Here is a 25929-nt window from a genome sequence, read left to right as displayed (position 1 = left end):
ATTCTCTCTAAGCCACAAAGAATTAATCCCTCTCCTTGTGCTGGGTGCTGAGCTAGACTTGCACACAAACAATAACGTATGTACACACACACATGCACCCAAACACGCACACCAACGCTAAGACACCATACACATGCAAACACACACTTAACACCCCCCCAACACTTCCGTATATTCACATGCACAGACCCACACCCTTAGGCTCCTTAACCACACACACTCACACACACTTTTTGGCTTCTTAATTCTCATTAGCACTGGTAATGGCACATCAGAGCACAAAGAGGTTTTAATCAGCAACCTCAGCCTTACAAAGACCCCCTCTACCCCCCCTGGCTCTCTGCCTCCCACACTGCAGCCTAAACCAAGAGCAAAAACCCTTAAACCCATCCCAAAGGCGTGGCCAAAGCAAGTGACAGATCAGTTCATTATTTGGTTTATGTGTGTGGAATGATCTACTTAAATGTGGACTCACAGTCTTCCCGAGTTTGGATGTACAGGACGTTGCTACGGACGCCATCTCCAGCCTGAGTGTAGGCAAGAACCTGGATGCTGTAGTTGGTGAACTTCTCCAGGCCCCTGAGCTCCACCTGCTCCTTGGTGGTTGTGATGTTTTGCATTTCACCCCATTCTGAAACACAAAAGAACAGCGAGATGTTCAGACCCACTACTGAGCTGTAACTAGTCATGGTGTCTAAGATAACAGACGCACTCAACACACCTCCATCAGGAAAAACAGCCCAGAACACGACGCGATATCCCTTCAATACGCCATGTAGCGTCATCCTGGGAGGTTCAGCCCACGTAATCACTGCCTCGTCTGATGTTACAGAAATGGCTCGTACGTTCTGAGGAGGCTGGCTGGGCACTGATGATAAAGATGGAAAGAGAAGAGAAAAGTTAAGATGCGTTATCTAAACAATGTATCTGCAGTTATCTAACCTGATGTATTTCATGGTTTATTTCAAAAGGAAAGATCTGTTCACAACTCCTCTGATGACTGAGCTAAACACAGATAAACTGGGGAAAATAAAGGGATTCTTTAATCCCTTTATCTAGTGTCCTTTAACCCCTTAAGTAGCTTTGAGGCTTGATCGTATTCCACATTGTGGCAATATCACACATAAATTCTGCATCAGATTGTTCCAGCTCTTCACTGATGTTAAATACTGTTTACCCTGAGTAGTAAAACAAAAATCCAGATGTTTTGTGCACAATTTTTTACACATTTCCCAGATTCTATAATTGGTATCTTTGGAAACTTTAACCACTACCAGATGAAAAACCGCACCTGCAGGTGGGTGAGGTTACACGAGTTTGGCTTTTTTTCCACAGGAAGAAATATGGCTGTCAGCTGGTAGCAAACAATGTTGAATTTCAGTTAAACGGTGAGCTAAAATATGCTTCTGAAAACACGTTAAGGGTGAAATAGGCAATGCAGTAACATGGTTTATATTTGATCAGAACTGCTTAGTTTTACTGTTAAATCTGAGTTTGGAGTTCTGTGTCCATGGTGGGGAGTATATGAAAATGTGTAAGTACAATCTGTAGCTCAGTGTGTGACGTAGATAAAATATAGGCCTATATTAATGAAGGTTCATTAGTACGGTTTTGTATTTCTCTGTAATGTAGCACAGTGTTAACAATGTTACTGATACTGTTCTTTCTCACACCTTCAACTCAAACCATTGTGTTGCCCCGTGCAAAATATATAATTTAAATATCGTAAACATGTGGGCGACTAGTTGACTAATGGCGCTAAATGACGACTATTGGTCAGTTAGGAAAATTCTTAGTCAGGGGGCTGCCCTTGTAGTTTGAGCAACAGCCAGAGTCAGTGATGTGAGCTGAGAGATTAGCAAGGAGATCTGGGGGCTGTTTAATTGGAGGGAAGTCTATCGTGGTCCATTCGCACATACTACACACACTGTTATGATGCAAAGCTGGCTGAAAATTGGCAAAGTAGCTCTAAGGTTGGAAAAAAAACCATCAATCCAATATCTTTTGCATCATTTTATACATATTCCCTCAATATTTTGCAAGACATATTTGGGATCTGTAAATCTCTTTGGATCTTTATCACAATTTAAATAAAGTTCTGTGGATGTGTATGTCACTGCTGGTCCAGCACATAGCCAGCGAGGTCTAAGAGGTTAATAATTGTGAATAATGTAGATTATTTTTGCATTAAAGCAAAGGCTGCCATTGTCTCTTCAAAATTAGGACTGCACTGACTAGCTGATAAATAAATAAATACACCCTCTCTGAAACCCTAAATTTCCATATCAAACCTGAGGCGAGTAAACAGGCTACTGATAGATAAAAAGCTCATGACATGCGTCCAGCCTGATGTATAGGACCATCTCTACAACCACCATCTCTCTTTCTCTGTACAAGCCTCCTTCTGTCCCCACCAGCCCAGGTGTCTCTTCCATTGGCCACCGCTGACCATTAGTCTTTCAGGCTTTGAATAACGCACACTGTTAAAGATGAACAGAAGTCAACTTGTGAGAGGAGGAGGAGCAGGAAGAGAGGAAGAGAGGCGAGTGAAAGACAGAGAGCAATGAAAGAGAGAGATTGGGCCAAGTCCACCAGGGAATTTCTCTGCAGCTGGTGAAGAGAGAGGAGGTGGGGAGGAGGACGGAGGAAGGGAGGGAAAGGAGAAAGGAGGATTAGAGAACTGAAAACAGGGTTTTGCATGAATAAACCTTTAGGCTAAATAATTAGAAGGCAACAAAACACAGCCCAGTTCCTCCCTTCGCAGTCAGACCTTTCTGAGAAGAGAGAGATTGAAAGATGATATGAACAAAAAGGTGAGCTGTTTCAAGTGCCCCCACATTGTCACCGTTAGGGCTTACGTAGGGTGACACACATGAAGGATGCCACATAAATGCTAAGGTTGTTGACATATAAAATAACCTTACATAAATAAGTGCATAATTTGGAGAGAGATGGGGATAACAGGAACATAATGAAAGGCAGTTTTGGACTGGGGCTACAGGGAGGAGGAGATGGGGGTGAGGGGCAGAGGAAGAAGGGAGAAAGGGAGGAAGAGAGTTAAAAGCAAGGGGAGCAAGGGAAGGGCAGAAAAAGATGAAAAGAGGGAGCAGAGAAACAATGCGCTCAGCTGTGGATAATTACAGCAGGAAGCAGCAGAGGGAACTAGAGAGAGAGAGACAGACAGAGAGACAAGCTAATTATAATTATTTTTAGTATGCTTGTTGTTATCACTATTATCATAATGGCCATCAATATCACTGTCGCCACGGTGACAGCCATAGGGAAGAACTGGAGGGCTCTGTCTGCTCTGGACCAATGGGGCACAGCCAACTGTTCACTGGGTGGACATGCATGTATGTGACGTGTGAGTGTGTGTGTGTGTGTGTGTGTGTGTGTGTGTTTGTTTGTATGAGTATAAAAAGCAAAGCAAATGTGGATGACACATGATAGAGATTGAGAGAGGAGGCATGTATTGAAAATATCTGTTCACAGGTACAGCTCACAGATTAATTACATTAACTGCAGTTCAACACTAAAGAACAAAGAGCGCAAGAAGAATATTTAAAGTCTTCTTGCGAGAATATGATGAGAACAATTTCGAGTTGAGAATGCTTTTTCTTTTAAAGTTGCATTTATTGGTGTGTTGTTAACATACATCAGTCGGTTTTTGGAATTATTCAGCTCCCAGGTGACCAGAAGTCAACTAACGCTGGAGAAAATGTTGCTCTACAAGAAAAAGTTGCATTACCAAGTAAATTATGGCCTTTGGAAGTCCAATCCACAAACTAAATGAAGTCCAGTGATCCATTCTTCCACTGCTTTACTGCCTTTTCACCAGCCCCCTCCACCTCTCCCTCAAGACTACCTTCAACTTCACATACATTTTCGCCTTTTCCTATTGTTAAGGAACTATTGGATTTGTCTTTCTAGCTATACAAATCATGGATCTAGAAAGTTACTTCTTTCAATACTTCCACCAAGGAGTTGCTGGATGTTTTTGGCCTAATGTCTTAATCTTTTAATTAAATGTATAGTATCCAGGAACTGTGGGCTATTACAGCTACTACAGTATGGCCAGCAAAAGTAAAGCCAATCCTAGCTTTGTCTGCTTGGCATTTTACCTCACTATATGTACCTTTTTTTCAGTGCTGTGTCCTCTTGGACGCGTGTTGCTTACAGTATGACACCTGGTCACTACCTTTTTATAGAGTCCTGACCTTATCTGAGTGTTGTGCCCAGGAACGTACGAAACACAGCAAAATAAGATGGAAATAAGAATATAGAGGCAGAGGGCAGATTGTCTGCAGATAAATGCACAGCCACACACTTCTAGTGGGTCATACAGTAGGAAAATCCTGCGTTGTATCTTTAATATGATATCTTAAAAAGTTGTTTGCAGATTTCAGTCAAATTTGGGTAACTGGAAAGTTTTTGTTTCAGATCTGGAAGTATGTAATGCAGGAAAAATTAACCTTTTTCAAAAGATTTTTTTAAGATTCCAAGACTGGGAACTGTTGAACTTTATTTTGCATACTCACAGCTAGATGCAATTTACAAAATGTCTAAACTAGGGCTGTCAAAATAATGCATTAATTTCGATTAATTAATCACAAAAAAAAAAGTTACAAAATGAACGCTGATTAATCACGTGGTGCCCTTTGACCTGGTGCGTCATTGAAGGCCACAGTGGCTTTGTTACATGATGGAGGCAGATGACATGACGCTGCTTGGCCCCATAAATGAAAAATATTCATATTTTAAAAAAACACCAAGGAGCACCGTGTCTGATGAGCAGAAGCACTGTCGATGTACTGCAAGCCTGAAATATCACCTCAACACAAAGCATTTAGCAGCGAACCCAGACGTCCGAGTTAGCATAGCTTCTGATGCTAGCGCTAGCAGCCAGCCTCGTCAAGCCACACTCGACCAGACGTTCAGACGCAAACTGAGTAAGTGCACCTGTGACCAACTAACTAACTCCCTTGCAAAACGGATTGCAATTGACTGCAGATCAGTTTGGGTGATAGAGGACAGGGGGACAATTGTGTCTAAAATCCAGCAACATTACTACAACATATCTGCCTAAATTCATTTGAACTGAAATTTTTTAAAGACTTTCACAGCAAAAATGTATGTATGCGATTAATTTAGATTATCTAATCACAGAACACAAATATATATTTTTATTATATCCATTCATTCAGTCATTTGCTCATTCATTCATTCACTTATTCATTCATTCAACATTAGGCCCATCTACCCCATAGCCATCAGGGTGCATGGCAGTATCTCCACACTCTTTCTCACTCTACACAGATCACTCAGTCCCCTCTACAGCGCTGCTGAATGTGTGCCGTGTCTATGAGACTATGTGTGTCCTTGGTATTTGTGAAAAGCATTTGGATGCCAGCAGCCAACATTCATTCTTGTTGAGAGAAGAGAGAGAATGTAGTAATTTTAGGTTACAAAGCATGGCATGATTTGACATAGATCAGAGAGCGAGACAGCCAAAAGAACAATGGCAACAGAAAAAGTGCAGTAACTGTGAATCAAAGCCAAAGCAGACGGGGTGATATTTCACAGGTATGACAGTTCACTCTTCCACCGCATTTAATGGACCATGCTGTTTAACCTATTTCCCGTATTGCTGTTGGTCACTAAAGTACCCCATATTTACACTCATAAACACACCGAGAGGCAATAAATCCTCTGTTATACATGCTGAGATGTGTTCTCTGTGTGTTGTTTATTGTGATCCTCACCATCTTCCAGCGTTGTAGCGTTGATCTCTGAGCTGGAGGGCCCTGTGCCAGCTCTGTTGAAGGCCTGGACAACCACACCATACTGGGCAAACTTCTTCAGGTTGTCCAAGGTGTAGACCTCACTGTCTCCAGTGGCTTTCATCTCCACAATGCTGTACTGGCCGTTGCTGCCCGGGCCGTTCTCTCTGTAACCGATCTGGTATCCTCTGATCACGCCGTTCTGCAGCTCCTTCCTGGGAGCCTGTGAAAACACAAACGCAGTACTGACATCACCAGACTGTGTGATTATTCAACCACCTCCATGAACAACATACATGGAAAAGAAATCAAGACAACAAACATTAGGTTACTTGCAATATCAAGATAATCTTTGAGGAAGTACATAGCTATTCAGAAGGCAGAAGATTATACTACACTACCTTCCAGGTGACCCTGATACTCTGAGAGGTCACCGGCTGCAGGATCACCTCCATTGGAGGACCATCAGGCTCTGCAGAGAGACAGAGAGTCAGAGGGGTCGAGGCTGAGGCATTGTGCTGCTGTCAAACAAACATTCTGTGGCTTTCATTACCCTAAAATATTCTTATCTACTATGTTCAAAGTTGTTTTTCTCACTTTCACTGGGAGAGAATTTCAATACAAAATGCTTATTCAAGGACAGATCGGTCAGTGTCATAAAGGTGCAGTGACTAAAAGCTAATGCTCCAAGAATAAGTGAAATATTTGCTCACATTCACATTAGTACAAGTCAAGATACTCACGTGCTTCCTCCGTGCTGATGGTGAGTTCCTTACTGGCCTCACTCTTGCCTATTGAGTTGTAAGAGTACATGCGGATGCTGTAGACAGAGGCAGGGTGAAGGTCTACTATGTTGGCCTGATTGTTGGTGGGGGAGATGTTTCGAGTGGCATGCTTTAGCTCCCAGGTGTCTGACGAAAAAAGAAGAGAATTTTGAATTACATTTTGCCACCATTCTCCCACTTTAAAGACACTTTTGATTTATCTGGGGATTTGTATCTCTCATTCTAACGCAATATTAAGTCCTTTCTGTAAAATAAAGAATACACTCTTTCACATACCTGTCTTGTTCTTATACTCAATATCGTAGGAGGTAATGACGCTGTTCCCATCAAATCTCTGTGTCCACCGCAGGTTCATGCTGCGATCTTTCACTTCTCGCACCTCTAATTCTGGAGGGTCTGGGGGCTCTGAGGAGTTAAAAGAGAGGGAGTAAACAAAAGGAGGAAGACAAAGTAAAGAAGGAGAAGGCAGCCCCACAAGAGAGACAATTCTGGGTGGAAAAAGGGAAGAGCAGGTCTGTGTAGCTTTTATCAATATAAAGAGAAGAGGGTATAGTACATGCATTTTTTCAAGAATGGTTACCCTGCACAGTGAGCTGGATAAGGCCTCGTCCTTCTCCATAAGAGTTGATGGCATGACAGGAAAAGAAGACTGAATCCTCACGCTCTGCTGGCTTTAGCTGTAGGGGGAAAGGTAGAAAGAGAAATGTCATAGAGACAAACAACTCTATCTTTGTGCAGAAAAATTGTGTAAAGCACAGCTTTGTGACGGAGAAGTGGCCTGCTGAGTTTTTCCTCAGGATGTTTGACATGTAGGCGACTCACAGCCCTTTTCCATACACATGTGCTGGCTTGGCTTGACTCAGTTAGACTCAAGCATCAGCCCAGGGTGGCAGAAACTTGCATCTCCATACATCAGGGATACTAACTTAAATGTGAGTCTTTATCTGACGACATGTTTGTGCTTGTGAACCAACAAAACATTTTTCTGTCCACCCTGCAGGTGTTACTGTGGTCAACAACTTTCTTGTGCTGTTGTTGGAGTTTTTTAAATTACCCTTTGCACTACACAAACGTATGCCGGATGCCCATCTCCTCCAGCTCGCTTGCAATGTCTTGGAAGTGTAGGTCTAGTGTTGCTGGAGCACACAAGAATGACGCTCCACTGCTTCCTCTTTAAGTGACGAAACAGAATATTTATAGTTTACATATGCCGGTTGAAATTCATATACATTTTTTAACATTTGAAAGTCTGACTCAGTGCGTTTAAATTGGTAATGGAAACACAAATCAACGTGGCATGGTTAGACTCGGCAAAAATCACCAAGAAAAGCCCTACACTTTGTACGCTTTAATGGGAAGAGAGGTGTGAGAGGGGAAATGTCACCAGTCCTGTGGTACACTGAATTTATGGTGTCAGAATTCACATTTTTTGGCACCATTTGCCAAGCACTTGCTTGAAAAACATTGAACAACATGTCCTCTGTGCTATTTTTGCCGCTTAAGCTGGCAAGGGTGTATCCTATTAGACCTCTGCAATATCAGTTATGGACATGAAATCTACTGGAGTTAAATCTAATGCAAAACACACACACATACATACAGTACATAGAGCAAACTATTACTCAGCATTAATAGAAGACAACAAGAATAACCCCAGGTTTCTTTTCAGCACTGTAGCCAGGCTGACTGAGAATCACAGCTCTATTGAGCCTTGTATTCCTTTAGCCCTTAGCAGTAAGGATTTTATGAGCTTTTTTAACGACAAAATTCTAACTATTAGAGGCAAAATTCATGACCTCCTGTCCTCAGATAGTACCTATCTAACCTCAAACACAGCTGTAAGACCTAATATATATTTAGATTGCTTCTCCCAGATTTCTCTTCAAGAATTGACCGCAGTGATTTCTTCATCTAAATCATCAACGTGTCTCTTAGATCCCATCCCAACTAGGCTACTTAAGGAAGTCTTATCTTTAGTTAACACTCACATATTAGATATGATCAATATATCCTTATTAACAGGCTATGTACCACAGTCTTTTAAGGTAGCTGTAATTAAACCTCTACTAAAAAAGCCCACCCTGGATCCAGAGGTGTTAGCCAACTATAGACCAATAACTAATCTTCCCTTTATGTCAAAGATCCTTGAGAAAGTAGTCGCAGACCAGCTGTGTGATTTTCTCCATGATAATAATTTATTTGAGGAATTTCAGTCAGGATTTAGAGTGCATCATAGCACTGAGACAGCACTAGTTAAAATTACAAATGATCTTCTAATTGCTTCAGACAAAGGACTCATCTCTGTACCTGTTTTATTAGATCTTAGTGCAGTGTTTGACACAATTGACAATCAAATTCTGCAACAGAGACTGGAACACTTAATTGGCCTAAAAGGTTCTACACTAAGCTGGTTTAAATCTTATTTATCTGATCGTTTTCAGTTTGTTCACATTCATAATGAATCATCCTTACGTACTAAAGTTTGTTTTGGAGTTCCGCAAGGTTCTGTGCTCGGACCAATCCTATTTATTCTATATATGCTTCCTTTAGGTAACATCATTAGAAATCACTCTGTAAATTTCCACTGTTATGCGGATGATACACAGTTGTATTTATCGATGAAGCCAGAAGAAAGTAATCAATTAACTAAACTTCATAATTGCCTTAAAAACATAAAAACCTGGATGAGCACCAATTTCCTGATGTTAAATTCATCTGCGTAATATTGCGAAAATTGGGCCTATCCTGACCCGAAAAGATGCAGAAAAATTGGTTTTTGTTACCTCTAGGCTGGATTACTGTAACTCTCTATTATCAGGTAGCTCTAGTAAGTCTTTAAAAACTCTCCAGCTAATTCAGAATGCAGCGGCACGTGTATTAACAGGAACTAAGAAACGAGATCATATTTCTCCTGTTTTAGCTTCTTTGCACTGGCTCCCTGTAAAATCCAGAATTGAAATTAAAATCCTACTGTTAACTTATAAAGCTCTAAATGGTCAGGCTCCGTCATATCTTAGAGAGCTCATAGTGCCATATTATCCCACCAGAACTCTGCGCTCTGAGAATGCAGGGTTACTCGTGGTCCCTAAAGTCTCCAAAAGTAGATCAGGAGCCAGAGCCTTCAGCTATCAGGCTCCTCTCCTGTGGAATCACCTTCCTGTTGCGGTCCGGGAGGCAGACACTGTCTCCACATTTAAGACTAGACTTAAGACTTTCCTCTTTGATAAAGCTTATAGTTAGGGCTGGCTCAGGCTTGCCTTGTACCAGCCCCTAGTTAGGCTGACTTAGGCCTAGTCTGCCAGGGGACCCCCTATAATACACCGGGCACCTTCTCTCTCTCTTTCTCTCTCTCTCTCTCGTGTCCCGTTACTGCATCTTGCTAACTCGGCTATACTGCATGTCACTAACTCAGCTTCTTCTCCGGAGCCTTTGTGCTCCACTGTCTCTCAGATTAACTCATATCACAGCAGTGCCTGGATAGTGTGACGTGTGTGGTTGTGCTGCTGCCCTGGTACTGCCAGATGCCTCCTGCTGCTGCTGTTATCATTAGTCATACTTCTACTGTTATTATACACATATGATTATTGTCACATATATACACTATCAGATATTAATATATACTTTCAACATATTGTACCACAACAGCCAGAATTATAATTATAATATTATTACTTTCATTAATGTTGTTGTAAGCTACTGTCATTACCGTCTGTCCTGCATCTCTCTCTCTCTCTCTCTCTCTCTCTCTCTCTCTCTGTATCTCTCTCTGTCTCATTGTGTCATACGGATTACTGTTAATTTATTACGCTGATCTGTTCTGTACGGCATCTATTGCACGTCTGTCCGTCCTGGAAGAGGGATCCCTCCTCAGTTGCTCTTCCTGAGGTTTCTACCAGTTTTTTCCCCGTTAAAGGGTTTTTTTTGGGGAGTTTTTCCTGATCCGCTGCGAGGGTCCTAAGGACAGAGGGATGTCGTATGCTGTATGCTATGCCCTGTGAGGCAAACTGTGATTTGTGATATTGGGCTTTATAAATAAAATTGATTGATTGATTGATTGATTGATTGATTGATTGATTGATTGATACACACACAAGCTTTTGCACTCCTGTGTGCATCAATCCAACTGTGAGACGATGACATCCTCAGAAGTCACCAGACACACAGTTGATTAAGCTCCCCTTAAAATCACCAAGCTCCTTCTTACAGGGCACCACTCTCTTACTATCATCATCCAAAAACAGTGCGTCACCAGCAGCTCCGAGCATCATCTCCATCTGTCCTTTGATACGTATCACACGAAGACTCTGATTTTTAAATGCAGTAGAGGCTGACCTGTGGGTGCCATGACCAACATGGTGTGGAGGAGCAAAATTATGACATGGTGACTTTCAGTGTGTTCAGCAATGTGGTTTCAAATTGGCATCGTATGTGTTAGGCTGCTGTATAGCTAAATGTCCCAGAGATGCTGGTCCAGGATCCAATACCAAACATGATGATAAGTTGTGGTGGAGACATAGGCTGCGACTGTTACCCACCTTTCAGCATTCTCTAACACACTGACAGTTGTGATCATGGACTTTGCCTTATCTCACCATTATTTCACAAACCGCAGGCAACGAAAATACAACTCAGACAAGAGAAAAGTGAAAGCTATCCCTTTGTGAGGTAAGAGTCATAAAGACATTGCTGTCAGATTTTATCAATCAGACGCTCCACCATATATAAGCTCTCCTTACCTTGAGCGTAGACAACACCTCGTCTGTCTTCTCATTGGGACTGGTGGTAATGGAGTATCGGGGGTTGCGGTCAGGGTCAATGACTGTGTCGCCTCTCTCCCAGCGGATGATGATGGGCCATTCTCCCCTGGCTGTGCAGTTCAGCTCCTTCAAGTGACCCTTCTTAGCCATGGTAGTGTTGGGGTGACTGGTGATCATCGCGGGGACTGGAAGGAGAATAGAGTGTCAGATGAAAAGAAGGTGGGGACATATGTGTGTAAATGGTGACAGTAAACAAATTGATGAGGGGGATATTACATGACAGAGGCGGATAAAGGAGAAAGAGGGGGGAAGGAAGAGGAGTAAGTGTATAATAAGGTGTTAGGTAATAGGCAGGGTTTAAGTGGAGAGGGAGAAAGGAGTGAAAGAGTGGAGAGAAGAAAGGTAGGAGAGCCGGCAGTTAAAAAGGTGGAGTTCAGATTAGCCAAGTTCCATTGCAGCAGAGTAATGAAGAGCTATGGTCAATGAGGTAAAGTCAATAAACCTCCTCTCTCATTCTCCAATAGTTAACACCGGGGTCTAGGTGAATGAAGACGCAAAAGAGATACACTCTACCTTTCGTGTGCACTCTATACACAAAATCACTCACAGTCTTCTCTGGCCAACACACACACACACACACGCAGAATACCGATCTGAGGAGGATTCTGCTGTTTTGTTTTCATCACTTATTCATCTCACCCTCCCTCTTTTCCTCTTTTCCTCCCTCTCCGCTGAGTGAAACAGACAGAATTGAGGGAGGCAGAGGAGAGGAACGGTTCAATCAATAACACTAACACCAGCAGGAGAGAGAGAGCAACAGAGAGAGACAGAGAGGGGCAGTCCTGTGATAGCAGAACATGGTGAAACTACCGGTTGTATTTGTGTGCACCTGGTTAACCGTGTTCTTCGCAAGTCCAAGTGTCAAAAGGAGCCAGATATGAAGTGTTAACATCTTTTCTGAGGGTAGAGCTGTTTTGTAAGGTCACGGTGCTGCATGCTGCAAAGTACATCGCCCTCTTATAATGCTTGACAGTCTGCGTGTCTCTGTGTGTGCATGCTTGTTCCCCATACATGTTCACATTGCATTACACAGGGTGTTACTGACAGCGAGGGCAGGATGAGAGAGATTGATTGCAGATAATGATTAAGCTCAAAGTGTTTTTGATTGTCTGTAGACGGATCCCAGGAGTCAAAAGATCAATCGCTCAGTTGCTCGCTTTCTCAATGCCTGTCTCACACACACACACACACACAGACACTTCTCTCTCTCTCACTGTTCTTTATTGTTTTGCTCTTACGTCCATGGTCACCTTTGCTCCGCCAATTCATCAGTGTGCATGTTCGTGTGTAAGCACATGCCCACAGAGCACAGGGAGAGTAGTGCGAGCTGGCTCATTGGTTTGACACAGTTAGTGAGCGTGTGTGCGTGAAGACTGATAAAGTCGGAGCACCGGAGCGTCCCAGATGGCTTCTCCGCAGTCATCTTTGCCATGGAAAACTCATAAACTGCTACATTAGCCTTTGTATACTCACTCTTAACGGTGAGGACCATGCTCTTGCTGATGTCTGAGCCAACGCCATTGGACGCCTGACAGAGGTAGAAGCCGCGATCCTCTTCCAAGACATGTCTGATGAGTAGAGAGCCGTTACTCATGATCTGGATACGGCCCGTCAGAGGCACTGGGTGGTACTGCTGTGGATTCCCAATTCCCGCTGGACAGTTAGAGACAGACAAGATAATGAATTGTACAGTAACTGATGATCCTTACATATTAATCAGATTTACAATGGGCAGCATGGACCTGTGAATGTGACAACAGGCTGAAAAAAGCTGACAGAGACGCAGCACAGTATACAGATAAGAGATGAAACATGAGCCATGTACCTAGTGCACCTTTGGCATGCTTCCACATGACCTTAGGAGGAGGGTATCCGTCTACTGAACAGTTTAGGATCCCAGCCTTCCCATAGATCCCATCCTGATTGTTGGGCTGAACCACAAACCGAGGAGGCACTGGGGGAAGAAGGAGAGGAGAAGTGAATAAAAATAGAAAAACTTTTTGGGGTTTTTTCCAAACTGGAATCATATTATGTTTCGGGCTGGGCCAGTAGACAGTATTTCAGTAAGAACCTCATCAGCTGTAACACTAAATTTAAACTTTAAACTGCTATGTTCATTATGATGAAATGAAATAAAGAGTTAAACAGGTATTCCACTGATTTTTAACGGTGGAAGGAGAATCCAAATCATTAACTTAAAGGAGCAGTGTATAGGATACATAGGATTTAGTGCCATCTAGCTGTGAGGACTGCACATTGCAACCAGCTGAAACTTTTCTGTGTGCACAGCATAAACTCACACTTAGAGATTCCTTCAGTGCACTGGTACTGCACAGATATGCTTGTGTGACTGATGTAGCCAAGTATATTATTACATGTGACTGATGTGACTCACACTGGGTTCACATAAATTCAGGCTAACATTAGACAGCAAACTGGATATCATTCTAGTGGACGAGAGCAGGATGGTAAAATTGGATGATGCTGGCAGAGGATACCAGTAACTGTAACGGTAGATGGTTAATGCTATTCAAAGTTAGAATATTTTAAGTTTTTGCTGTCCTCCACGACAGAATTTACAGTCGGATGTTATGTAGTTCCCTTACACAAGGAGAAAACAAAGGTTATTACGACAATTACTAGACATTACCAAAATAATTACATTAAATAAAAGACAAAAAAATTTGTGGGTAAAATTATATATTGTCTTCCATTATATCTACAATATACGACATTGCCTTTGTAGCATATCCACGTGTTTTGTTTTGCCATCCTGCTATTCCATTGGACTATTTGTTTTTCCTGTGCCGTCCAGAGGGTTTTTTCCGTTGCATACTACTAGCTACCTGATTCCATGTGAATGCAACATTAGTAAGGTGCAAGTCCACCATATGCTGCAACAACAGTTCCAATATGTCTTATCACTGAATTTAATGGACGGGTAACACCATTCTCGCAAAACATATTCCCTCAAGCTGGTCCAAAATATTGGATAATTTTACTTCCTTGGGCCTCAAACTCTTATTTAAATAAAACCATCCAAGAAGTTTAAAGGAGAAAATGTTTCAGTGTAACTTCCACCAACTCATCTAACACGTGACAAGGGGTTTCAAAAAGACACTGCCTTTGCCTCTTTAAGGGCTGATGAGCCAAAACAGTTATGAACCACTAATTTAATATTAAACAATGCATTGTATTTCCTAAAATAAACAAAATTTTAATCTGTCAAATACATGTAGTGGAGCAAAAGTATAAAGTAACACATGTAATTGAATTACTCCAGTTGAAGGGAAACTTCAGTACTTTTCAATCTGGACCCTATTTACCATGTTTTTGTGTTCAAGTGCCATTGGTCAAGCATTAAGACAGACAGCTGCGGTCTGCAGTGGCAAAATAGGCTGCAATGTAATCCCCTTGGGCAAATGTGCACTGTCAATTTATGTCCCCTAAAGTGCATGTTTTTGCCACTAAAATGTTCAGGTTGTTCTTAGAAGTGTCTGACAACATTAAGGAAAAGACCCTACAGAGAAATGTAATGTTTTGGTTTACCTTTTGTTGATCCCGCCTGTTGTTCCAAAACCTCGCAGACATTTCTGCATGGTCTATATATTAATCTATAACAATGAAAATCTTTTAAAAAACACTGAGCTACACTTCCTGTACTCCAACAATCTCCACAACAAACTCTTCCAGCCCTTCTCTCCTCAGCTCTAACTAACGTTTTACTGCAACAAGTCACCTCTCACAAGACTTCAGATCCAGACTTCTCCTGGAGCGAGACTTGGACACAATAACAAATAGACAAGAAAAAGGTAAGAAAAACGTTTCATTGCTCGGTAGGCTGCTTTCTGTATGCCGTCAGACACTTGTAATAACAATCTGAGCCTGTCAGTAGCAAAAATAAGCACTTTTAATGGACGTAAATTGACAGTGCACAATTTTGACAATACATTTTTAAATCTTCAAAGTCAACCAACTTTATTTGAGTATAATACTAAAACACTGCAGTGCTATAACCCATTCCTTTCCCCTTCAACCGTTCCAACATATCACTTTCATATTCTGAATCCTCTCTCACTCCTTCTTTTCTTACCTGTGACTGTGAGCTGTCTCTCTGTGCTGACAGTGGCAGCATCATTGCTGGCGATGCAGGTGTAGTTCCCATTGTGTTTGAGCGACACCTTGGATATCTGGAGGGAGCTCATGAACTCCTTTGTGTCTATGGTGATGCCCGAGGAGGGCACGATCTCCTGCCCGTCCTTGCGCCACGTGATGCGTATGGGCATGTCTCCAGACGACACCACGCAGGCGATGTACATCAACTTACCGATGGAAGTCGGAGGAAAGTCAAATGGCTGGATCAGTGGAGGAACTGAGAGGGGTAAGAAGGGGGAGGATAAAATAGAGAGCAAGAGAGCAAGTGAAGGAAGGAGAGTGATAGGGTGCAAGATGTGTAGAGAGAGGACAGGCGGGTAAATAGAAATGTAGTAGAGACAAAGTAATTGAGGGGGAAACAGTGAGATGAGATAAAAGAAGATAAGCAAGAGATAGAACAGGCAGATCAAGTCGAGGAAATATATGGTGAAAGAGAGCGGGGTAGAGAAAAAGGCAAGGACAGGCAACAGGGTGAAATAAAGGGTAGACAGAGAGAAGAGAGAATAAGGCGAAGAGGGAATGGAAAAAAAAAGATGAATGAAAACAGTTAGAGGGTTGTTTAAATGAGCGGGGTGAGTAAGAGGTGAAGACAGAGATTTGAGGCAGATATGAATAAGTGAAAGATAGAGAAAAGAGAGAGAGTCAGATGTGAAGACAGGGAGAATATGGGTAGACACACAGATTTGAAGATTCAGGGGCATCAAAAGGACATGGGGTTGGAGAGTGAGTGATGTAAAGGGAGATAAGATGGAGGGAGAAACATACACAGGAGGGAGACATAAAGACAGAGTGAATTTTTTTTAAAGAGCATGGTTCAGAATCTGTCATTTTCACCTGACAGGCTAATTGGTAAACTAGTGGTTTATCTGTCCGTCTGATTTTCTGAGTCTCCCATAAGCCTGAACCCCCGACGCTTGGCCTACTAGCCCACTACCCACTCTGCAGCTGCCTGTGCCCCCTACCAATCCCTCCACTCCACCCCACCCTGCCCTGCTAAAGCCAGCCCATAATAGCTGCTCTAATTAGAGCCCCATCCGCAGGGGGAAGAACGGTGTTGCTATGGAGAGCGGCAGGGGTGATGGTGGTGGTTTGGAGTGGGGGAGGAGGGGAGGGTGGTGTTGGTGGTGGTGGTGGTGGGGGGTTACAGCTGAGACATCTGGGGGATTTAATCTGGGCCTCGTTAAAATTCATCTAATTAAATCAGAGACATGACGAGCACACATTCATACAAGCACATACCTACACCGACACGTAGCAAATGCACTCTTACACATGCATGTGCATGAAAGCGGGCACATGCACGTATACGAAGACAATCCAGCACCGCAAATTTCACACATCTGTTAATGTCAAGTCGAAACACACACACAACCCACACTCACACTCGACAACTTCCTAAAACAAACATGTCAAGGTATCGGCGCGGTGAGCAGAGCGAAATAACATACAAGGTGACATGTAGAATATATACAGTACACACACACACACCTTTATGCATGTGTATGGCATGCACACGCAAGTCTTACACAATAGCACTCCTGCTCTATGTAATTGCTGAGTGGTTGAGAGTGCGCACCAGGCCACTCCGCCCCTTAATCAGGGGTTATTAGAGGCAATGCATACAGCTTTCTTCTTTCCTCTCCCTCTGTTTCACTCACACCCTCCTGCTCCAAACCAGTCTTACTCACTCTCCATCCCTCTCACAATCACCCTCTTTTACATTCATAATTTTTTTTTTCCATTGCAATTTAAATATCGCCCAGAAAACACACCTAAACTGAGAATTAGAATTCTATTTATCGTTTAACCTGAAGTAAACAAAAACATACAAGCATTTATCATTTACACCTCACAAAAAGCAATGATGTACATGCTTTGAAACTCTCTGACCCTTTCAAAACAATGAGCCCTCTCACTGACCTTTGACAGTAACGTAGACAGTCTGCGTGATGAAGAGTTGTGGTTGGATGAGTACGCTGCAGACATAGGCTCCCTCGTCCATCCCCTTCTGAACATCGCTGAGCTTCAGAGTCCCGTTTTCATACACCACCTGAACAGACAAAAGCAGGGTTACACTCTGAGATGATACATGCCTGGTTTTCTTATTCATACATCTATACTGAGCTGTGAAGTCCAACGAGCTAAGATTGTAACATGGCCGACACTGATGCAAAAAGTAGTCCCCCTCATTTGCTTTGTGCCATCATGTGTTTTGCTTGGGAGTTTTCAGGTTTTTCTACTTTCATTTCCAAAAAGAGTGGTGCAGGAATGAGTCCCAAAACCTGGAAACGAGTTAGCATTTTAGCATTCTTGGTTTCCTCGTCTCAAAGTTACTAGTTTTTTAAATGGATTTTTGGTTAGATGCCTGAGATAAGAGATTTTTACGTTTGTTCCAAAACATAAAATACATTAGTAAATACTTAACTCCTATTTTCTGAAGCCTTTACTTGTCTTAAAAAACAACTATTGCTAAGAGGCTAAATGTGACTACACAACATCATCACACCGAAAACGCTTTACAGCCTCTGTTGTGGTGGCGACAGTCAGTCATTTGACTGTGACGTGGTTTGTTTATAGCCGTACATTAGCTTTCTACTTCTGGCTATTGTATTTATGCTTCAAAAATCATAAAAGTGGTGTTCATTTGTGAGGATTATCTTGCTGAATAAAACATGTAAGTATTAGAGACAACATCTACAATAATCCAAAATTCAATGGGAACATGCTGTTGGCTTTTTGTAGAGGTCAAAGAGAAGTAAATGACCTTTAAACAGCACCCTATATACAAGATGCACAGTATGTGTACAGGATATGATTTATAGAGCTACATACTGTATATTCATGTTACACAGTGCTACACAGAGTTCTGATAAATGTCTTTGAGCAGAAATGCAGAAAGGAAAATCCACCTGGCGATGATTGTCAGGCAACAGAAGCCCTTCCTTGTACCAGTTGATTGAGTAATAAGGGTACCCAATCACACGGCAGTTTATGAAAGAGTTTCTCCCTGCCACCGCAGTGATGTTCTTCATTGGCCGAATCCTCGGTGGACCTGATGGGGAGAGAGACAAAGAGAGAAATGGGCAGAGGGAGAGAGATGGAGATAAAGAGGAGGAGAGATGGGTTGACCAGAGGAAGAAAAGAGGGGGAAAAGAAAGAGATCATTAGTTGATGGTGTCAGAAGCAGGGTGTGGAATTTAAGGAATAAACGGGAGGGTGATAGGGAAGGGAGTTGGGGAGTAGGGTAGGGACAGAAGAAGAAAAAAGCATGTAGTAGTGGAAGGGGAAGAGAGAGAGAGGTTAGAGTGTCTTGCCTTTATGTTAAAAAGCTTCAATTCTGGAGTTTTTCTGGAGGAGCAGCTGCACACTCCTGCACAATTTTTTGTCGGTTTAATGGATTTTTAAGTCTACAGAAATGCAGATACTCAGCTGTTTATAAAGCTACTTTTATAAGAACTAAAAATAAGCCTTATCTAATACCTTCAAAACTTACAATGTTTCATCTGTAAGCAGGAGAGAAAACAAAAAGTGGGTAAAAATGTTATGGATCACGCCTCTGATAGTTCACACTGTTTCCCCGAGTAACACACAAACCAAATAGAGGAATATAGGAGTGCCAGACTTGAGAGCAGCAGCGACAGTGTTATTGTTTACAGGTCAGACTGGATTAGCGATGGCAATTGTTACTGACATTTAAACAAACTGACATTTAATGTAACCGACTACACAACTAGTCTACGAAAAGAGAGTAACAGAGAGGAAAGTGAGTGGGTGAAACAGCTGAGAAAAACTAAACTGATGTTTAATTTTATTTTGTACTTTACGAGTGTCATATTTTCATATATGCGCTTTTATTCACGACCAACCACTCCCAACTGTCTTATGATGAATGTCTAGTAAACCTAGAGAGGACGGCAGAGGAGATACACGCACACTGATGCAACTGGGCTAGGCAGTTAATTTAGGACATCCGTGCACAAAAAGAAAGGTGCTCAAAGTGCAACAAATAATAAAAGGCAAACGTTTCCGTCCTTGACTATCATCAGTGCTACCTTTTTTGTGGCTGTTAAGCACAGCTGCACTGGTATCTCCTCTGCCGTCCTCTCTTGGTTGTCCATTGTACCGACGCACCCAAGATAAACTTTCTTGTTGCCCTCAGTAGGCACAGTGTCACAGCAGCCCTTGGACTGTCTAGTAAACCTGACACATTTGTACTGGGTGCTACACCTGGACTGACAGGATCCTAATTCTGTTGCAGCCCTCCGATGCAGATTCATGGATTGTTTGCGTCCATATGTGTGCAATGCACTTTTTAGTTACGTCAGGACACGGACAAAGTGCGGTGCATTTTCCATGGTTGTATAGTGCAACAAATGCATTGTGTTTTAACTAATGAACATGTGCTCTGTCAGCATTTGTGCTGTGATCTCTATGAAGGTCATGCTACATGAGCTTAAGTATTTTGAGTGACGTTCAGAATGTGCAGTACTGACCACAGCAGGTAACTGGTAGACTACCAGGAACAAAACACATGTGAGTGACGTCCTAAAGATTACAAATACATGACAAAAATCAAGCTTGACTGCCACAATATGTTGGTCATATATCACTGCCAAAAGACGGAGAAGGCTACGGGCCGGCGGGCAGACAGACAGTCAGACGGACACAAAATGTGTTTAGCATTACTGGAAGACACTGGGAGCTATCACTCAATCATCCGTCACTTCTTCTCTGACCTTCTCACCATTGTTCATCTTGTATCTTTGTTTTTGTCTCTCCTTCCAGCCCTCCTACCCCCACTTCTCTCTCCCTCCTTCTCTCTCCTCCCTTTCTCAGCGTGCGCTGAGCTTTGAAGTCACAGCTCTGACGAGTGAAAGATGTATTATTCAGTAGCACCGTCGTGCAGACACACGGGCCGACACACATAGACACACACACAAACACATATACAGTATACACGTGCATGTGTGCTCAGCAATGTCTGTGTGGCTCAGTGTTTTTTGCTGTTGGCCTCACGCTGAATGGGATAAGTTGAGTGTATCCGATTTCAGTGAGTGGGTAAGCGTACGAGTGTGTTACTGCTTTTTCATGTGTGGTTATGTGTGTGTGTCTGTGTTGGTTGTATATGTTGCATGTAGGGCTGAAGCTCTCTGGCAGAGGGGCTCATTCTCACTCCAATGATCGTTCTGGCTCTGTCTCCTTACAGCAGACTCACATGTCACAACTACACATCTCACCAAAGGACGGAGAAAAGGGGGAGAGAGAAAGAGAGAGAGAGAGAAAGAGAGAGAGAGAGATACAGCCCTGTCCGTCGGTGTCACTCCTCATCCTTGTCTGCTCCGACGACAGTGACATCACCAGTCCTGTCACCAGAGTTCACCATCACTCCCCCACCAGACACTGGCACTCCTCCCCTCCTCATTCCTCTTCTCTCATTCCTTTCTCATATCCTCTCTCTTCCCTCCGTCTCTGGCCATCTGTTTCTTTCTCTACTAGAGTTTCTTCATCCATTTGTCTCACATTCCCTTAATCTCGCTTCCTCTCCTTTAGTCACTCTGTCTCTCCATATGTTAAGCAACAATCTCTTGATTTTAACATTTCATCTGCCTGCAAACATGTCCGTGTGTGTGTGTGTGCGTGTGCGCGCGTACAGGTAGGTGAAGTTGGTGGATGTGCTCATATATGTGCATTCACAAAGGCACATGTGCAGAGCTACAGTAACTGAGACAACAGGACAGTAAGCTGAAGGGACAGACAGCAAGAAAGAAAGACAGAATGAGACAAACACACACTATGTGTGCTGCTGGAAGAACAAAACACTGACTGCTGCAGCTAATTAACATGTAAGTGTAAAGACTGACAAACATAACAAAAGAGAAAGAAAGAGAAAAACAAAAAGTACATACAATAAAGTAAAACACACATACAGAGATAGAGGTAGAGATATAGAAGGGTACAGGATAGGATATGGGTCAGGGTAGGGGTAGGGATCAGGCTATGAGAAGCCTCTGAATGACTGATATTGAAAAGTAGACAGGCACCTCTTACGTTTATGCGCGCTTGGTACTCGGCGCTACCGGCCGAGTTTCGTGCGGCGCACCGATACACTCCTCCGTCCCGAATCTGCGGGCTGCTGACGTTGACGTGGCTCACAGTGCTGCCGTCTGAGAGTGTGTACTGGCTGGCTCTGACACGCGACAGGTCCCGGGCCACAGGCTCGTCGTCAAGGGTCCAGGTGATGGTGGGAGGGGGCGCTCCTTTGGCGGCACACATCAGGGAAAACGGTTCACCCGGGACCACCACCCTCTCACTAAAGGAGGCGACAATACGGGGTGTACCATCTGAGAAACAATCACAAGACAAGAGATGTGAGGTATGAATTTAGAAACAAAATGTAACAGTGCGTTACACTGGATTCAAATCAGCATTATGGTGGGAAAAAATGACAAAGCTGGACCTTCTGTTATAAGAGACTGAATTATTACACTCAGAAAGCACATGAGCAGTTATTTTTGCAGTGTAGTGAAGTGTGTATGAGTGCATGTAGTTAATGATGTCGCAAATAAAAATATCTGTAAATCATTCAAGAGATGCAGACACACAACTGTATATACACTGATCAGCCAAAACATTAAAGCCACTGACAGGTGAAGTGAATAACTTTGATTATTTTGTTCCAATGCATTGTTCTGCCAGGAAACCTTTGGTTCTGGCATTCATGGTGATACCACCTGACATGTTCCACCCACTCACACACCATTGCAGACCAAGTACCCCCCCCTCATGGCAACAGGACTCCCCAATAGCAGTGGCCCCCCAGCAGAAAAAAGCAGCATGCCACACTACAAAAACTGTTTAGAAATGGCCTGTGGAGCGTGAATTTCCCAGGTCCCAATCTGCTCAAGGACTCTTGTGATGTGCCGGTATCCCAGATGTACCCCTACTCAAAGGTGGGGCCCCCTTAGATCAGACTTGGCTCTGACCTGTCGAGACATGGACACAGGATATCTGGGAGTGTCCTGCGGTGTCTGGCACCAGTGCGTTGGCGGCAGATCCAATTAGTCCAGTTGGTTGTGAGGTGGGTTAATAGCACGTGCCACAGATGCTCATTCAGATTAGGATCCGAGGAATTTGGAGGCCAGGTTGATATTTTGAGCTTTTTGTCACATTCCTTGGGTCATTCCTGAGCAGTGTTGGCAGTGTGGCATGGTGCATTATCCTGCTGGGGGGCCACTGCCATTGAAGAATAATGTTGCCATGAGGAGGGTACTTGGTCTAGTTTTAATGTTTTGGCTGATCGGTGGATATATAAAGTGGAAGCACAACACAACTTGCTCTTCAGTACTCTTAGTGGAGGTAAATATGTCATGTAAACCATGCGTAAGTATTGTCTCAAGCATATAAAGAATGGAGTGTCTATGTGCACCTGGGTGAGAAGAGTCACACTGCAGATATTCGATTGTTTACACCCATTCCTATGATGCTGTGATTGGCTATCACTTGTCAAGTTGACACGTCAAGATCAGAGCAGTTAGAATAAAGGCAAAGAGGTCATGGTTAGGGTAAGTATAGCCAATCTCGACTATTCTTTGAGATTAAAGTGGCAAATTTATGAGGAAAAAATCTCACAAATGTACTGCTGGAAAGTCGTGTGACGTAGTATAAAGAGCAACACCGTCCATGGAGGTAGTAAGGCACTGTGTGTGAGTGGCTTAAGCACAGAACTTTCACATGAGAGACTGAGGTTTGACTGATGTGTGACTGAACGCTGGCTTATTATTTTTAGACTTAGATGACTTGTCATTTTCAGTTTTCAGGATGTATAAAGCTGCTAAATCAACTTTAGCAGAAAAGCTGAATAGACCCATTTGTGTTCACATCATATTCTAATGTTGCTTGGATATCCAGGACTATAAACTTGGGTGTATATGGTCAGATTGGCTATTAACACCCCAGGTGTAAATACCATTGTTTGCTACAGACACCTGGGTGCAAACAGAATCTGCCTACCGTATCACTCTCATTCTGATAGCAGTGTAATAACCCAGCCCTTTTTACATAGACATTTATGACTGTACACCAACATGGTAATCCCTCTGCGTCCTCACCTTCCAGCAGTATGATGGAGAAGTCCTGCGCTGTCTGGCCCTTGCGCGTGGCAAAGCACTGGTAAGCTCCCGAGTGTCTCTTTTGTGCAGCGGAAATGAATAATGTCTCATTGTGAGCCCCCTGGATGGAAAAGTGCTGATCGGGCAGGACAGATTCTGTGTTACGGTACCAGGACACTGTAAAATGCGGGGAACCCTGGACAGCACAGGATAGGATGACTGTGCTGCTGATTCCTGTCTTCAAGTTCTTGGGGGACAAGGTGACCCGCAGTGGCTCTGCAGAAAGGAGGAGGAGCAGACAGAGCAGGGTTAACCAAAAGAAGAAAGACAAGAAGTCATACCTTCTCATACAAGTTACTACCTAAGCACTGGAGGTAGAGGACTTGGTGGTATCACTTGCAATGCTGAATGAAAGCAATCTGAATTGAGCTACGCTGTGCTGGCCAGGCAACACAAATCATATTTTGGTGTTATTGTGTATTTGTTTTTTGTGTGTCGGGCTTTCTACCATTACTTGTGTGTGTGCGTGTGTGTGTGTGTGTGCTAAGCAGCAAGCAAAAGCGAGACAGAAAGAGAGAAAGGGGAGAAAATGTCAGTGAGCAATAAAGCAGCTGGTGTTAAGCGCTGGAGGCTGCTGAATGTGTGTGAGCATGCGTGTGAGGGAGTGACAGTGCATGTGCATGTGTAAGACTTTCTTCACGGGCAGTAAGTGCATGTACTGTAAGTGTGTGTACAAATGTGTGTGTGTGTGTACCACCTTCTACACCCTGTCATAGGAGGTTTGTGGGTTTTGCAGTGATGTGCCCTGTGGCCAGTCTGCCCAGTGTCCACTAACTTCACCCTTTTCCCAACTACGTCTCCTCCCTCCACCTCCTCCTCTGCCCCCCCAGTTCCTTTCCACAAGCGTGCCATCTTCTCCACCAGCCTCCCCTCCTCACATCTCTTTCATTCATACACAAATTATGAAATTCTCTCTGTCTTCCCTCCTTTCTCTCTCACGTCTTCAGTAAACAGAGCGACAGACCTACACGACCACTGTTCTGCTCTGTCACCGCAGTGACGTCTCGCTGGGGTTTGAGAGCACAGCGGGGGAACGAGCCGTCCTTGGAGATAAAGCTCACGCTTGGCCCAGACGAGGGTGGGTTAGAGGGGGGCGTGTAGGAGGCACGGGGCCAGGGCAAAGCCAACAGAGCTTAACTGATGACTCCATCGCGCCTGTTCATGACCTGACATCACATTCATTATGTCTGTCCATCTCACTCTTTTGCTCCAACTGTAGTTGTCAGTGTAGAACAGTGGAGGTCAAGGAATGATCAGTGACACTTTGTTTGGTCACAGGACTTGAATATGTTTTATCACTACACTCTCTTCAGGGCTTCACTCACCTATGACGTTGAGGTGACCTGTCACCTCTTTGGAGCCAAAGCTGTTGGTGACCTCACAGATGTAGTTGCCACTGTCCTCGAGCCTTAAATCTGAAATGGTGAGGCCAGTGATGCGCCGCGTCCAGCGGGAGTCTGCAGGTAATGGCCGACCATCCTTCAGCCATCGGATGGTGGGGTTTGGGTATCCGGATGCAATGCAGGGCAGCTCCACGCTGTGCCCCACCTGCACCTCACCGGACTGGAAACTGTCCAGCACTGACGGGGTGGACTCCGTAGGGTCTGAAAGTGAAGCAAGGCACGGAAGTGTTATTTTCATTTGGAATCATCAGTACTTTAACCAATCCTTTAATCCGTACATGACAGGTTAAACATGTTGTGAAATCAGTTATTCACATTTTTGCTGGGAGTTGGATGGAAAGATTGATACCAGCTTCATCTTTGTACATAAAATATAAAGCTATCACTAGTAGGTGGTTAGCTTATGTTAGTAAGAATCAGACAAGAGATCCGCACACTGTATCAAAAGCTCCCAGCAAAAATTGCTGGAAGTCAAACAAACTGATGTATTTGTTTTAATACAGTGTGATTATCTCTTGTCAGACTCTTTCCTTCGTTTGATTTTCTGGATGTGTGTACCCACCACCGTGCTTAGCTTAGCTTAATACATAGACTGGAAACAGGGGAAACCACTAGCCTGGCTCTCAGTTTTGTTCTGCATTTGTTTTGGTCATGCATAGTAACTTCCTGTCTTTACTGGTTGTCTGACACCATCACAGTGACAAAGTGACTCCAGTAAGTGACTTGGCATGGCAATTAAATGGTTATGTTTGGCACTGAACTGACCGTAACACCACAACATGTTTATTTTTACACTTCAGTTTTAGTATGAACTACACAAA

At 43.3% G+C, this 25929-nt stretch overlaps 1 protein-coding gene across 3 annotated transcripts in view; it reads right to left on the bottom strand.

Moving 5' to 3' along the window:
• Nucleotides 1–25929, bottom strand: part of LOC125889204 (Down syndrome cell adhesion molecule-like protein 1 homolog) — a 125224-nt gene that overhangs the window by 22817 nt on the left and 76478 nt on the right. For 2 of the 3 annotated variants that reach the window (XM_049576989.1, XM_049576990.1), the window contains exons 5-20: nt 25031–25309; nt 23646–23921; nt 21579–21878; nt 18447–18589; nt 17458–17587; nt 15476–15754; nt 13208–13336; nt 12856–13035; nt 11302–11507; nt 7146–7242; nt 6842–6970; nt 6524–6691; nt 6182–6252; nt 5763–6003; nt 722–868; nt 476–631 (exon numbers count right to left, since the gene is read on the bottom strand). In XM_049576989.1, the coding sequence (XP_049432946.1) occupies nt 476–631; nt 722–868; nt 5763–6003; nt 6182–6252; nt 6524–6691; nt 6842–6970; nt 7146–7242; nt 11302–11507; nt 12856–13035; nt 13208–13336; nt 15476–15754; nt 17458–17587; nt 18447–18589; nt 21579–21878; nt 23646–23921; nt 25031–25309 (2931 nt within the window). Of the gene's footprint in view, nt 1–475; nt 632–721; nt 869–5762; nt 6004–6181; nt 6253–6523; nt 6692–6841; nt 6971–7145; nt 7243–11301; nt 11508–12855; nt 13036–13207; nt 13337–15475; nt 15755–17457; nt 17588–18446; nt 18590–21578; nt 21879–23645; nt 23922–25030; nt 25310–25929 lie in introns of those variants that run through there. The other variant, XR_007449423.1, reaches the window with a different exon arrangement.

This window comes from Epinephelus fuscoguttatus, linkage group LG5 (genome assembly GCF_011397635.1).
Source record: "Epinephelus fuscoguttatus linkage group LG5, E.fuscoguttatus.final_Chr_v1".
NCBI classification, from domain to species: Eukaryota; Metazoa; Chordata; class Actinopteri; order Perciformes; family Serranidae; genus Epinephelus; species Epinephelus fuscoguttatus.
This window is presented reverse-complemented; position numbering and strand designations above follow the sequence as displayed.